The 14,637-nt window shown below is 51.9% G+C and overlaps 1 protein-coding gene across 1 annotated transcript; it reads right to left on the bottom strand.

Annotated features, from left to right (window-relative positions):
• Positions 1-3,177: 3,177 nt before the first annotated feature.
• On the bottom strand, positions 3,178-8,807 carry LOC121346894 (E3 ubiquitin-protein ligase TRIM39-like). Its single transcript, XM_041425051.1, has 6 exons — positions 8,166-8,807; positions 7,446-7,541; positions 5,407-5,637; positions 5,280-5,302; positions 4,605-4,717; positions 3,178-4,104 (listed from the first exon to the last, which is right to left on the bottom strand). Exons 1-6 carry the CDS (start codon positions 8,601-8,603, stop codon positions 3,533-3,535), a joined length of 1,473 nt encoding a protein of 490 aa, XP_041280985.1. The 5' UTR covers positions 8,604-8,807; the 3' UTR covers positions 3,178-3,532.
• Between the last annotated feature and the right edge of the window lie 5,830 nt (positions 8,808-14,637).

The following is a 14,637-nucleotide window of genomic DNA, read 5'->3' as shown; positions in this document are numbered from 1 at the left end:
TTATAATATATGTGCACGTCTCCATATTTGCTGTTTACATCACTCTAGTGTGTCTGTAGGCATTTTGAGGCACATCTCATACCAGAGGAATTGGAGGCTGGAGTCCAGCATCTCACAGGAGGAGGAGCTGGGCTGTGCTGATGGGGATGTGGATTGAAGCCAGTCAGTGTTCATGGTCTGAGCTTTTACATCTCCACTTTTCAGAGAGGAATTAGACACACTGAAGGCAAAATGTTTGTGCACCCCAAAAAAGTGTCAATTCCATGCCTTCCTCCCCATCCCAGGGCCTGGTTTGCCACAGGGAGGGGAGGTTCAGTCCTGCATCCAGAACAGCTTTTCCCAGAGACACCATGAGCAGGGGGTGTGTCACTTCTGAGGGACCAGAATCCAAAAATATAATAAAAAGGGGATGGGTTTGTATGCTGCATACAAAAGTAGTGTTTTCCTAAAGTGGTGAAATATCCCAGACTTCCAGGGCTAAGGAAGACACATAAGTATTACAGAAGAAGCTGTGCCTGGCTGTTGCCTTCCCTGTGATGGCAAACAAAAGGCAGAAGTGGCCATGAGGACCCAAAAGAACATTTCTGCTGAGTTCTTAGAAAGACGCAGATGATGACTCACATCCCCCTGAGATGACGAAGCATTTCTTCTAGAAGAGAAGGATGCCACATTTTTGAGAAAGCACATTTCTGAAGCTGCAGGTCTGTTAACTGTGCTGAATCCTAACAGGGGACACCGCCAGTGCCTGGGGGCGAGCAAACTGCCCCACGAGCCAATGCCTGAAGTGTTACTTTAATCTAGTGATTGCTCAGAAAAACAGTAACACCCAATCCATGATCCCTCTGCTGGATCTGGCATCTCAAGGGATTCCTGCATTCAGCCAAACCACAGCCCTTGAGCAGAACAGTCCTTGGCTGGGGTAATAGATGGAGTCTATGACCTTAGAGGTGTTTTCCAACCTGAACAATTCCATGATTCTATGATTCTCTGCTGTGCTGTGAGCCATTCCCTCTGGATGAGGCTGAGCAGGAATCTGGTCCTTGCAGGACAGGGTCTGTGTGGAGGCTATAGCCAGACATCAATGCACTGCCACCAAGGACAGGGACGAACTCTACTTGCCGTGGCTTAGAGAGAAATCCTGCTTGCAAATCACCCCAGGATTAGTTTCAGGGCAGCAGGGAGCTCCCAAAGCCAGGTCCCAGTGCTCCCCGCTGCTCTGGGAGCTGGGAGCTGGCCATTGCCAACTAGTCTGGGCATCAGAGGGCAGACTGGTATCTGCTCCAAGCAGTTTCTTAGAAGCACATGATGCAGAGTCCACCAGATGGAAAGTCTGGGAGCCTACTCAGAACTATCTCATACCTTTGACCTCCACTGTCCTTGGGGGAGGCAGATTCATGATTGCTATAAACACTTTGGATGCTGCATTGGGGTGAGCTCACATCCTTTCTACTCATTCATTTCTTCCCTTCCTTGCAAGATCTCTGAATTGTTGCACTTCCTTCTGCTTCTTCTGGAAACACTTTACCCCCCCAGCACTGCAACCAGTGCCACTTGTCTGTCACCTGCCAGGATCGGGTTGCTTTGCACAGTTTCTATTCCATCAGCTCCTCCCACTCCGGGTTCAGTGACATTTACCCTGGTTCCTTCCCTGCACAACAGGTTTCTGTGGCTGTCCTCACCACTCCCTCCACCAACTGCCTCTGCTTTCAGCTCTTTCTTAAGGCCTTGAAGTTTATGTCCTTTCTTATCTCCTCAGGCTCCGTAAACTCCTTCTCCATTGAGTGAGTGTAAGATCACAATCTCCATGTAATATCTCCAGGGTGTCAATGCACTGCTGGACCCACTGAGACCTATCATCCTTCTCCTTCCAGGATATGGCAAAGCTGTGACTGAGCTTGTCTCACTAGTCTGTTCTCTCTGTTGTGCAGCCTTCAAAAGAAAGGTCCTGAAGGAGTGTGGGACTCCCCAAAACACAGCAAAACTCAGTCAAGAGGAACTGCTCTCCCAGTACAGCTAATTTATTCACTAGAAGCCTCCTAAAGCATCATCCATGACATCCCCAGAGAATTGGAGAGAGACAATTTACAAGTGACAGGGCAAGGGGAAATGGCTGCCCACTGCCAGAGGGCAGGGCTGGATGGGATATGGGAAAGAATTCTTCCCTCTGAGGGTGGGGAGGCCCTGGCACAGGTTGCCCAGTGAAGCTGGGGCTGCCCCAGATCTGGAAGTATCCAAGGCCAGGTTGGGTAGGGCTTGGAGCAACCTGGAACAGTGGAAGGTGTCCCTGCCCATGGCAGGGGGTGGAACAACATGAGCTTTAAAGTCCTTTCCAACCCAAACCAGTCCAGGACTCTATGATAAATTGTGCTGAGCATTTCAGACTATGTTTTACCAAATCTCATTTTGTTTGCATTGAATCAGAGTTCAGATTGAGCAGCTTCTTGATTTCTGTCTGAAGGACACACTGCATATCCACTCCAGCAGGTGGTCCAGGGCTGGTGGCACTGCATGCACCCCGTGTGCCATGGGGCAGTGTTTTGTGCACCCAGGGCAGTGTCTCCTGCCTCCTGGCCCTGTGCAGAGACCACAGCCCCACTCAGGCTTAGATGAGCTTTCCCTCCAGTGACACACTGGCAGCCTGTTCAAGGCAAGAGCCTTGAGGCAGCAAGACAGCCTGGAGAAGGGATGTCCTAGGGGATGGACAGACCAAAGGTGAACACTGGAGACAGAGTTTGGGCTATTTTTCTTTCCCTGGATCTTGCAGCCCTGAAGTACCCCTGCCTTGTGATGGGCAGCTCCCCACACTTGGAGCTTTCCCACCCATGGGGTTTTGAGTGGGGGTGGAAGGGCTGGAGCTGACAGACCTGGAAGAGATCTCCTGACCAGAGACAGTCTCCAGAGACAGCAGCCCAGGGACCACCCACAACCAAACAAATGTCCTCTCTCTTCACCCCAGGCCCCAGTCCACAAGGCTGGGGTGAAACCACCCACAGGCAGCTGCCACTCCCAAATCCCTGTCTGGAGAGTGCTGCTGTGTCCCACAGATGCCACAGTGGGATCTCTCAAGGACACTCTGGGCTGGAGAGGATGAGGTCCAGCAGCACCCTTCGCCTTCTGAGATATTTCGGAGTAGCAGCACTACAAACCCAAACCATTAACCACACAAGGTTCCCCAAATCAAGCCTTTATTGCTTTATTCCAATACAATTCACATCAAAGTCAGCACTACATGGCAGGCTGGGCACATACCCTGCTCCAGCAGCCTGTGAGATGAGTATCAAGGCATCAGTGATCAGGGGACTCCCCTGTCCCCAGTGGTGGCACAGAGGGTTATGGCACATTCCTGCTGCAAAGTGCCTTCCCAACACATGGCACACAGTGGGTGTCACACATGGCAGGTCACCCCAGCAACCAGAACCTGCCAGGACACTCACCAGGGCACTGAGGTTTTCTCCTAGCGCTGCCCCACTCACCAGAAGCTGGTTGGGCTCGCAGGTCTCTGCCCACCAGTGACAAACCAGGGCAGCCATTCTCACAAGATGATGCATCCAGTCCCCTGTGGGTCCCTGACCCAGGAGATCACCAAGGGTTCTGCATTTCTGCCCCCCAAAAAGGCACCCAAGAAAAAGAGAGGCCGGAGATTGCCTGAGAACTTGTCGGTGAAGGTGTAAATGTGGGAGCGGTCGCTTACGTTGTAGAAGGAGATCTCTCCCGCCTCATAGTCCAGGAAGATCCCAACGCGCCGGGGTCTCACGCTCAGGGTCACGGGGGAGACAGGTACGGTCAGGGCCTCGTAGGTGCCCCCATTTTGCAGCCGCAGCACCCAGTAACCATTGTTGGGGGAGAAGAGGACAGAGCCTTTCCGACCGGCAGCCTCTCGGCACAGCCCCAGGCCCCACTCGGGCTTGTCTCCCACCTGCACCTCCCAGTAGTGGCGGCCCGAGAAGAAGCCCGGACTGCCCAGCACAACTGGGGCGGTGCCGAACCTCTTGGGGTTGTCGAAGAGGGACAGAAGCAGCTTCTTGCTCCCTCGCCGGACGCTCTTGCGGTCCTCAGACACACTGAGGTCTGGGTGTGCCGTCTCTGGGTCCAGAATCACGTCCACTGGACAGAGAGAAGGATGGAAGGATGGACAAGGCTTCAGGCATCTGCAGGCACAGACACAAACAGGTGCCTGTGACCTGAATGCTGGGCTCTCCCAAACCGCCCCACATCCCACAAGTATTTGCTTGTGGTTTTGCACAGCTCCCAGCACTGCCTGGCAGCGGGGAAATGTAACACAGAAAATCAGCCACATCAAAATATTTGGAGTCAGGCTGCAGAGCCAAGCCAAGGAGGGCAGTTCCACAGCTTCAGAAAGAGGTCTGAAAGCAAGAGGTCATGGGCAACATGGTGCTTGAAACCCCCGAGGGACATCCTGGGCTTCAGGGTCCCCTCACAATCCATCCAAGACCACAACAAAGGTCTTCCCACCATGAAACCAGCCTGAACTCATCAGTACACAAATTTAGAGCAACTGGACAAAGCTTATTGGAAAAACGTCCCTGTGCCCCAGGGTACTGAGGAAAACCAGAGCCCAAATGTGCCAGGAGCTGCCCCCTCACCTTTGAACTTCTTCAGCATGTCCCTCATGCCCAGGCAGCGCTCAGGAATGCTGTAGTTTTCCTTCAGGGTCACAGACACAGCCCTGGGAGATTGGAACTTTACCGCTTCACACCTGAGAAGGGAAGGATGCCCTTGAGCTGTACCCAGAGCCTGCACCATGGCCCCTCTCCAGCTGGGAGGGGGGTCAATGCCCTTTTGTTGCCCATCGCCTCCCTGGAGCTCTGGCTGGGAAGAGCACTAGGGATAACTACTTGCATACTGGCAATCCAAATGAGATCAGAGTTAAACGATACAGGGAGCAGCAGTGGCAGGCCTGGGGAAGGAAGGGACAAAGCCACTGGGCAGCACATCCCTTAGGAGGGGATGCAGCTCACATGTCACAAGCCAGGCAAGACCTTGGCTCTGAGCCCCTGGAAAAAGAGGATGGAACCTCCGAGGGATTGTCTCAGTCCCTCCTGTGTCTACCCCGGAAGGACCAAAGCAGATGCTGGGCAGGGAGGATGGGGTGGCCGTTGTGGAACAGATGCAAACATCTGCCTCAAAGCCTGGAGGCATCCAGGACAGTAGGAGGAACAAGCCTGGTGCCTGCCAGGAATAACCATGGGTACCTGCCAGTAATAATCATGGGTACCTACCAGGAATAATCACGGCACCTACCAGGAAAAATCACCCACCTACTCAGGATGCTTTTCATGTCCTAGAAGAAGACAAAAACGACTCTGGGTTTGTCTGGGCCAAGCCACCCACCCAGGTGACAAAGGCACTGGGGCTGAGTTAGTGGTGCTGGTGACAAAGCCTAACCTTGAGCAGCCCATCAGCTGGCTGCTGGCTCTTCCCCTTTATCTCCACGATCAGCTCCTCCAGCAAGCACTTCTCCTCCACCAGCCGGGCCAGGTTTTCATTGATCAGCAGCAGAATCTGCTTCTCTTCCTCCTCCAGCTTCTGGAGCAGTAGCTTCTCCTCATCAGCCAGCAGCCGATGCAGCTTCCCAAACTCACTTACAATCCTCTCCCGCTTTTTCTTTACTGTCTCCTTGGGATAAGAAGATTCATGGGGTGAACGTTATCCAGGCAGCCAAGACAGAGCCAGATGCTCCGGCATCCATGCCCGGCATCAGGCCCTGGGAAAACACTGCATTTTTGTGATAAGTGCATGAATTTAAAAACCAGCCAGAGGCAAACTTGTGCTGCCACCTCACTGTAGTTCCCACTCCACATCCTCAGTTTGCCAGCAGCAGGACTTTGCCTGGGGCATTTCTGCTCAGCGGGACTCCAGAGGTCTGGGGTGTGTTGGGCTGCAAGGAGATGCCCTCAGGTGTCGGGGTAGGTTTTTATTACAACTCATACCTCCAGCCAAATCCAGGATAATAAACTGTTTGGGCAGGTGGACAATGCTGGGAAAATCCCCAGTTAAGAGCAAGAGGTAGAAAAGTCATGAAATCATGGAATGGTTTCAAGGGATCTTAAAGACCATCTGCTTCTACCCCCTGCCATGGGCAGGGACACCTTCCACTAGACCAGGTTGCTTCAAGCCCAATCTAGCCTGGCCTTTGACACTTTCAGGGATGGGGCAGCCAAAGCCTCTTTGGGCAACCTATGCCATGGCCTCAGCACCCTCAAATGGAGGAATTTCTTCCTTATATCTAATTTAAATCTCTCCTCTCTTAGTTTAAGACGGTTCCCTCATGTCCTGTCTCTATCTGCCATGTAAAGGAAGCCGTGGGGCTGTGGAGGGATGGAAAGACAGAGCCCAGGAGGCTCCCCGGGTTTCACTACAAGGTGAAGAGCCAGCAATTGGCAGGGTCTCCCAGTGCATTGGGGCTTTTCACCTCATCCCTAAAATCTGGCTGGAAACCTGGAGCTGCAGAAAGACACTCTGCAGTGAGCTTGGGCCAGGAAACCACAGAATGAAAAAGATAAAGGAAAGGAAATTGAACTCCTTTTTTTTCCCCATCCAAGTACTTGGACCTGAGTCATGAAGACCTGATAAGCCAGGGCAGCCTCTTCCCCCCCACCATTCACATGGGACTTTTTGTTCTTTTTAGTGTAAAAGCACTACCAGAGGAAACTGGAGGCAGTTGAGCCGCGATCCTGAGCCTTGACTCAGGCAGATGGGAGGACAGTGACACAGCTCTCACATTCTCTGTCCCTCTCCCCCAGTGGGGACAGAGGGCTCATAGGGACATCCTTAAAACCCACCACCACTTGTCTGGACTGCCACAGGCAAGGGAGCTGAGCGAAAAACTAGGGGAGTTCAGAGAAACCTGTCTTCCCTGCCAGAGCTGATTAACCATCTGCTCCAATTCATGGCTGGATAACTCATCCAGGAGTTTCATTTCCTTTTCTGCAGTTACTTTTACTTTCCAGCTTTCACCCCAAGAGACTTGAAATGCAGCTGTTTTCTGGCGTCTGCTCTTCCCAGAACTGTCTGGAGTGAGACAGAGTTGCAGTAATTCAGCTTTTTTTTTCTTTCTTATGACAACACTTCTGGTTCCTGTTGCTGTGGAGCGGAGCTCATCACAAGCCTGGCTTGGAACTCAAGCACATGTTGTAAAACAAAAGGCAATAAAAAATAGCCCATGTCTACTTGTTTAAACCAGCATAAAGTCCTCATGATTCCAGGGAATCTGGCATGCTGCTCCTTGCAAATCTTTTTATAGAGCCCCACATGGTTACAGAGCCTGGCTTCCAGCATTGCTCATACAGGTGACAGCAGAACACAGGGACACAGCCTGAAGACAATGATAAATCTGTGTCCCAGACAAGATCCTTCAGGGTGGCTTTTTTAAAAATCCTGATATCTCTTAAGCTCATTTTTAAAGAATTAAGACAGGCACCTGCCTTGCACTCCTGGGTTTTCATCCTTTCTGCTGACTCACGCTTCTTCACCTCCTCCACTTCCTTTGAAAGACTCTCCAGGGATTTCTGGAGTTTGACCTGGAAAGAGGAAAAATGGGCTCAATTCACCCCAACAGCACCCGCTGAGCACTGCAGGTTGGCTGGGTCCCCTCTGCCTGGGGGGAGACACTGACCCAGTGCCAGGCAGTGCCAAGCACTGGCACCCGAACAAAGCAGCTGTGCTTTTCACTCTGCTCACAGCATTAACCCTCTCCATGCTCCGCAGATTTCCCCTATGTTTTCCCTCACTGGAGACCAAAGCAACAGCCCTCTTTCAACACGGGGGTGAAGGGTGGATGGTGGCACTGCCAGGATCATAGCTGGGATGTGGGATTTGGGTGCCAGCATCTCTCCACCGGGGCAAAATGTCCTCTGGAACCCACCAGCTCAGCTTCTCCAGGGGTTGTGAATGGGCAGGGAGCCAGGCTGCGCTCCCGAGCCGGACGGACAGGGTGAGCCTGGATCCACCAGCAGTGTGGAAGATAAGGCGGGTCCAGCCTTATCCCCGCAGCGAGGACGGCTGCGGGGGTGGGGGGGAGGTCACCGTCCCTCCTGCTGCTTTCCCAGCGATGCCACTGAGTGTGTTGGGGTCCCGGTGGTCGCACACCCCCGTGCCAGAGTGCCTGGGGCAGGACAGGGACCCGGTGCCTCAGCCTCCCCTACCTTGTAGATGTGCGCCGCCTCCTCGATGGGGTAGACGGTGTGCGGGCGGTGCTGCAGCGACTCCCGACACACCACGCAGATGGGCTCCTCGTCCTCCTCGCAGAACAGCTTCAGCCGTTCGTCGTGCTGGGGGCACAGGGGGGTCCCCGGCTCCGGCTCGGGCCCCAGGCCGCCCCGCAGCCCCAGCTGGCGGATGCTCTCCACGATGTTGGCCAGCTGCCGGTTGGGTCGGAAGCCGCTGCGGTGGCAGGAGGCCCGGCACTGCGGGCAGGAGAATGGCCCGTCGGCCCACAGCCCCTTGTCCTGGCAGTGCTTGGCGATGCAGCCTCGGCAGAAGTTGTGGCCGCAGTCGATGCTGACCGGCTCGCTCATGTACTCCAGGCAGATGGGGCAAATGGCCTCCTCCTGCAGCCGCTCCAGGGCGCCTGCCAGCGCCATGGTGGCCCTGGTCTCGACGGGCACGTCCCTCGCCCCTCGTCAACCAGCAAAGGCGGGCTCGCAGGCAGGCATGGCTGGCACAGCCCCACGGAGAGGAAGAACCAGCGGTGCCATGAAAGGCTGGAGGACGAGCCGGCCTCGCCACCGTGAAGCACCGGCCACGGAGCCTCCGTGCTGCTGGGGGGAGGAGCTGGCACCGGCCGGGACAGCTGCAGCCAGCCCCGAGGGCTGGGACTGCCTCCAGCCCGGCGGGGCAAAGCCGCAGAAAAACCCCGCGGGGAGAGCGGGACACGTTAGGAAGCAGCAGAAATAACCCGCGGCCGGAGAGAGCCCCGGGCCGGGACGGTGGTGGAGATGGGGTCGGGTCTGGTGATGGCTGAGCTCAGCAGCCCGCGGAACCCCTGAGGCTCCTGCCCGCTGCCCAGAGATGTTGGCTGAGGTAAAGGACCCCTCGCCACACCAACAATTGTGCCAAAACATCCCCGTGACACGCACCCACTGCATGGAGTCGGGAGTTTGGGAACGTGCCGCGGCAGGAGGCAGGCGGGACAGGCAGGATGAGAAGTGCTCTCCCTTGCATGCACAGAGGGGTTGGGGGACAGCCAGCTGTCACCCCATCACCCACAAACCCTCGAGTGTCAGCCCTGACCCCCTTCCAGCCATTGCTACACACCCCAGTCTCTGAATCCCAAGAACCACTGGGAGAAGTTGCAAGTTTTGCTCATTTTTATTATACAAAAATAACATCTTCAGTACAAAGGAGAATGAGAAGTTTTACTGAAAATGTCAAATAAATTAAGACTGCATTTGCACAACCTTCCATAAAAGAGCTAAAGACTGAGTTGAATACCCTGCCAAATTCCCAGGTAATGAGAAAATAGAATATGTCTTGGAGGTGTCCATGAGAGCACATCTTTGCTGAAATGGTGCTTGGAGAGAGCAGGGTATTGCTCATCCACTGTGCTTATTGTCCTTTAATTGATTCATTATGTCCTGGACCCACTTGTCATTAGGGTTGGCACAGACCAGCTTGTCCTTGATGGTGGTAAATCTGGAAAAGGAAATCCAGTGAGGAGAGGAGAAGGAAAGGAAGACAGGGAGGAGAGTGGGACTACCTGCTCCACGCCAACAGTGACAGATACTCACAGATATCCCACCAGATACCTCTACAGGCTGCAAAACAACCCTAGGGAAATGAGGTGGGGGTGGCTCCATGTCCTTACAGGTGTCCTGCTCTCTGCACTTAAACCACCTTGTCCCAGCATCTCATCATCCTGGCCGGGTCCCACTATCTGGGGTGAGGGAGGTGACCAGCAAAAGTGCTTTTGGCTCAGATCTAATAAGGAGGTCCACAAACTGGCTGCCTGGAATGTGGGATTGCCCTCTGATACGTTCCCAGGCTGTTCTCCTCACATGGGAGAGCCCTGCCCAGTACTTTTCCATGTCAGGATGAGGTATGATGTGGGTTCCCTCACACTCTCAGGACAAGCAGGGCTTGAGATCTACTTACATCACAGCTGGTGGAGAGCAGTGGCTGCCCGTATGCTCATACTTTACCACACGGCCCAAGGACAATGGTCTGGTGATGTACGCAACACAGCAGGGACCAAAGTTGAGAGAAACTGGAAGAGAAGTTTTCTGTTACATCAGACCAGGAAAAGTGCCAATGGGGAGAAGTAGGGTCAGATGATGAGAAGATTCCCACTGGAGGAAGTGCTGCTCCCACAGTGGGCTCCCACCACAGCCATCTTCCCTGAGACAGGCATCTCCTTTCCTAAAGCAGATGCTAGTAAGAGAGAGCTGCCAAGAATTACTAGACCTCATACAGCAGACAGAAAGAGGAGACAGCTCCTTGGAGAGGAGAGATTGGACTCACTTGGCGAAGAGGTGGCCTGGTAGCAGAAGACAAACACAAAAAGTACAGAAAGGGCTGCTGTGGAGGTTTTCATGGTCCTGTTGGGTGGAGGTGAATTGTAGGAGTGAGGCTGGACTGTTGCAGTGTCCCTCACTGTGCCTGGTGTGGGATCCCCAGGTTCAGCCCTCTTTATATAGGGAGACAGGAACTAAGGATGGAAACATTGCTGAAAGCCATGAGACAATGGAAAAAGTGCAGTGTCAAGGATACCACACAGCCCTGCAGAGGAAACTGTCCAGAACCCTGATGACACCAGCGTCCTGACATGGCACAGGGTATGATACCAAGGGTGATAAGATACTATGAGAGGACAGAGAACAGGATATGACCTGTCATTTCATTTCCCCTGACCTAAGGGCTCTGCAGAAAATGCAGAATTAAAAATTCAGAAGATCAGTAGGTGGACCTCTTGCCTAGAAGTCACAGCAGTGGATGAAGGCCAACCATGGTTTCACGCACTTGTGTTTCCCAGAACATCTACATCATGGACAAACAGGAGATCTCACCTCTGCCACAGCAACTAGAGCAGGGAAAGTCTGAGAGTCAGGCTGACCACCCATGTGCCCACCCAGCCATGCTGGGTCCCACTTGCAATGGGGGACTCTGAAGGCCATTGGTGCATAAATGTGAAGAGCAGAGGGCAGAGCATGGTGCAGTTCCAGACCTGGGCTCCTCTTATGCCCTTGAGCATCCCTTGCAACAAGTATTTAGGGAACTGGTTCTGCTACATCACAACTTCTCAAATACTAGTGACAGCTAAAATAGTATTCAGCTCTTCATGGACATGGGAATCGGCCACTGATGCCCACAGAGAACTTTAGGAGCTGATGACCATGTTAGCAGAGCAAAGCTGACAAAGATGATTATTTGGTTTTAGCAGGGTAGCACTAGCACCCTCCTGACACTGCTCTGTCATTGTCCCAGCTGCCAAACACACACAGAGATAAGATTGGCTGATTTAGCACATATTTCTTGGGATAGGAAAGGTGTCTCTGCACTGTCAGAAAAACTGTTGGAAATGTTACATCCCTCCAGAAGGGCTCTGCTGTTTTCCAGGCAAAGGTTTGTGGACAAAGCCTCAGGAGAGTGGAGGAAGAGAGAAGTCTCCATGGTGCTAGGAAACGTGTCTGGGTGCTGGGCAACCACAGCCACAATGGGAAAGCCACAGGAGCAGGCTGCCTTTCCTGATGGTCCAGTCACAAAAGGGGTGTTGCTCCTCTATGGAGGAGGATGATCACAAAACAGAATCCCCCACCTAAAGTGGGCTTCCTTGTAGGAAACCAGAAGAAGAAATCAAAGGGAAATTGAGATATTGCCTGGAAAAGTGGATTACAGGCCTGGGGCTCTGAAGTGCTCCAGGGCATGCGATAGGTAATCAGCACATCTCAGGAGACTGAACTCCTTGGAAAAGTGAGGCAGACTCATTGGAGGGTGCAGGGTGCTGCCATGGTGGAGTTTGTTTTACACAAAGCTTTTTCTCTCACTACAACACTCTGTTACTAAGCATGAATAAAACTGAGCCTGGGTGAGACCACACATGATGCCTTGGTGCTAGGGAGGTGCAGCTGCAAGCCTGGGGAGTGGGCAGCTGAGGAGGACCGGCCCACAGAGCCCTGGCAGCACACGGCATGTTGCTGGGTTTCTGGAAAGACATTTCCTTAGCAGAGACACACCTGCCCCTTCCCACAGCAGGAAGGCAGGCTCCATACAGCCCATGGATTCTCTGCTGCCTTTACAGCCCAGTCCCCAGCTTAGCCTTGGCACATCCATTCCCTTCTCTGAAGCTCTTTCTCCATGGATTGGCTCGCTTTCATCCCAGCTCCTGCTAAGGAGTTAAACTCCCGAAGTAAGAGTCAGTTGAGACAGTCAGAATCAAGGCTGAGGCTTTACTTGTGAAGAAGACTCAGAATATCCTGCTCCAAACAGCCGACGAGCTCAGGATTCCTCTGGGATCCTTCCTGCTCCATGACTTGCCTTGTTCTCTGTTCCAGAGCTCATTCAGATACTGGGATGAAACCTGGTACCTCCAAGAGCACGAAGTCCTACCACCATCATGGATCCACTCCCCCCCCACACTGCACAGAGTGGGACAAGAAAGGTGTGAGGAGACTGAAATCCAGAGCTCAGCAAGAAGGAGTGCAAGGACAGGGACAAACTGCCTGCACGCCTTAGGAGCAGGAATGCTGATGGAGCTTGGTGTGCCACTCCAAGGGGGACATGGAACAAAGGATGGAGCAACATGGAGGCACTGCAGTAATTCTCTGTTGAAGTCAAAGCAAATATAAAACAAAAGATGGAGTGACACAGCAGTGTTGTGGATAGACTCCATGGAAAACAATGCAGCTAATGGAAAGTAAGTCAAAGGAATGATCTAGATGGAAATCAAAAGCTGAACTTTGCTTAACTCAGAAATACATATGACTTTTCTCACCTCTATTTATACTACTAACTAAAGTCAATCAAACTCCACCTAATCTGTAAATGACATCAACTGTAACTTTATCTTTTCCCAAGAAAATAATATAAATATGGCTGAAGTGAGGAGGGAGGTCAGGAGACTCCAACATTTTTGTGGCCAGTTATCATCAGTGGCAGCCTCTAAACCTGTCACAGTCTTCTCTGAGCAGTGATAATAAACTGCTCAGTGTGAGTCACAGAATCACAGAACCATAGAATAATTAATGTTGGAAAAGTCCTCCAAGATCAGGTGTCACCAACATCTACTCCTTCCATCCCCTGCTCCTTCCATTTCTACCAACACATTCAGAAACAAACTTGCACAAATTCCCATTGAGACCAAGCCTACACTGTTCTGACACATCTCCACACAGGGATCAGAATAAAACTGAGAGGAGGAGAACAGACTGAGGAATGAGCTGGAGCCTCCTCTCTGATGGCTCACATAAACACAGCCCAGCTCAGAGCAGCTTTAGTTGAATGTTCTGGATGTTCCACAACATTCAACTACAGGTTTGATCAAAATGTCAAAATTTGTTTTGAAAAATCAGTATTTTATAGCAGGAATATAAATGTGCCTCAACATTGTCAATGAATTCTCTCTCCTTTCAGATACACCGCGCTGTATTTCCTGCTTCCATTCAACCAAAAGGAATTCTTGGAGGTTTTGACACCTCTGTTATTTCCCTTATTCACTGTTTTTCTCAACTTTGTTCCTTCTTTAAAGATTCTGTATTCTTGCTCATTCCTACCAAGACAAATAATGCAAACCTTTAAATATTTTGATTTCTAAAACCTCCTCCATATTATACATCCTAAATAGTAGCTATTTGTGGAGTCTGTAAAACCTTTGCCTTATGGTGTGCTTCAGCTATAGATAGAAACCAAACACAGTATCTTTGGATCCATCACCAGGGCAGGCTGGGGATGTGGGAGGAAACGTCTGCTCAGCCGTGAGGGTAGCCTGCTCCACCACACCTCCTCCTGGGCTGGAGTCATGTCTGGGGGATCACTTTGTCACAGTGCTCCTGGGAGCTGTCAGATCACTAATGTGGGAAACTGGGTTTAACTGTGGGCAAACCAGTTGGAAACAGAAAGAAAATGACAGGGGCCAGAGATCCCAGGGTGGTGCAGCTCCAAGCAAGGTCTCAGATGAGAAGAAGTATTTTCAAGAAGAATTGCAACTTTCCACATGAGAATTGAAGTCTGCAAGATGATAAGTGGCCTAGAAAGAGGGACAAAGCGAATAGTCACTGTCTGCCCCAGAGCAGGAACCACGGATTATTCAATGGAGTGGGCAAGAGGAAGGTTCAAAAGGAACAGAGGGAGGCTGCTCTTCACGTGAGGAGCCAAGGGACATGGTGAGCACAGGAAATTTTCTTGAGTCTGAGCTTGGATTTCAAGGTGATAAGCTTGAGAAGATCTGGAAAATGAGAATGGTTGGAGGCTGGGAGCACACTCCAGGTGCAGTACAAACATTGAACTGTCTCTTCAAAGGGTCTGCTGTGGCCACATCTAGAGGTATCAAGGCTGATGTAGATGGATCCTTAGTCTACATCCTCTGCAACTGTTCATCTTTGATTCTCCAGGACAACTAGTCCAACAGAACCATCAGGGCTACGGAGCAGCTTGTGAAATTGCATTGAAATCCCTGGACTGAAA

The sequence above is a fragment of the Onychostruthus taczanowskii genome, unplaced genomic scaffold (assembly GCF_017590055.1).
Source record: "Onychostruthus taczanowskii isolate IOZ18803 unplaced genomic scaffold, ASM1759005v1 scaffold86, whole genome shotgun sequence".
In the NCBI taxonomy this organism is placed as follows: domain Eukaryota; kingdom Metazoa; phylum Chordata; class Aves; order Passeriformes; family Passeridae; genus Onychostruthus; species Onychostruthus taczanowskii.
Note: the sequence above shows the minus strand (reverse complement) of the source record. Positions and strands in the feature narration are given on the sequence as shown.

Coding starts and splice junctions, on each gene's coding strand:
- LOC121346894 (XM_041425051.1), bottom strand. CDS start 8,603: ATGGCGCTGGCAGGCGCCCTGGAGCGGCTGCAGGAGGAGGCCATTTGC. Junction 5,303..5,406: donor CAGCTGATGGGCTGCTCAAG/GTTAGGCTTTGT, acceptor GTCTTCTTCTAG/GACATGAAAAGCATCCTGAG. Junction 4,105..4,604: donor CATGCTGAAGAAGTTCAAAG/GTGAGGGGGCAG, acceptor CTCTCTGTCCAG/TGGACGTGATTCTGGACCCA.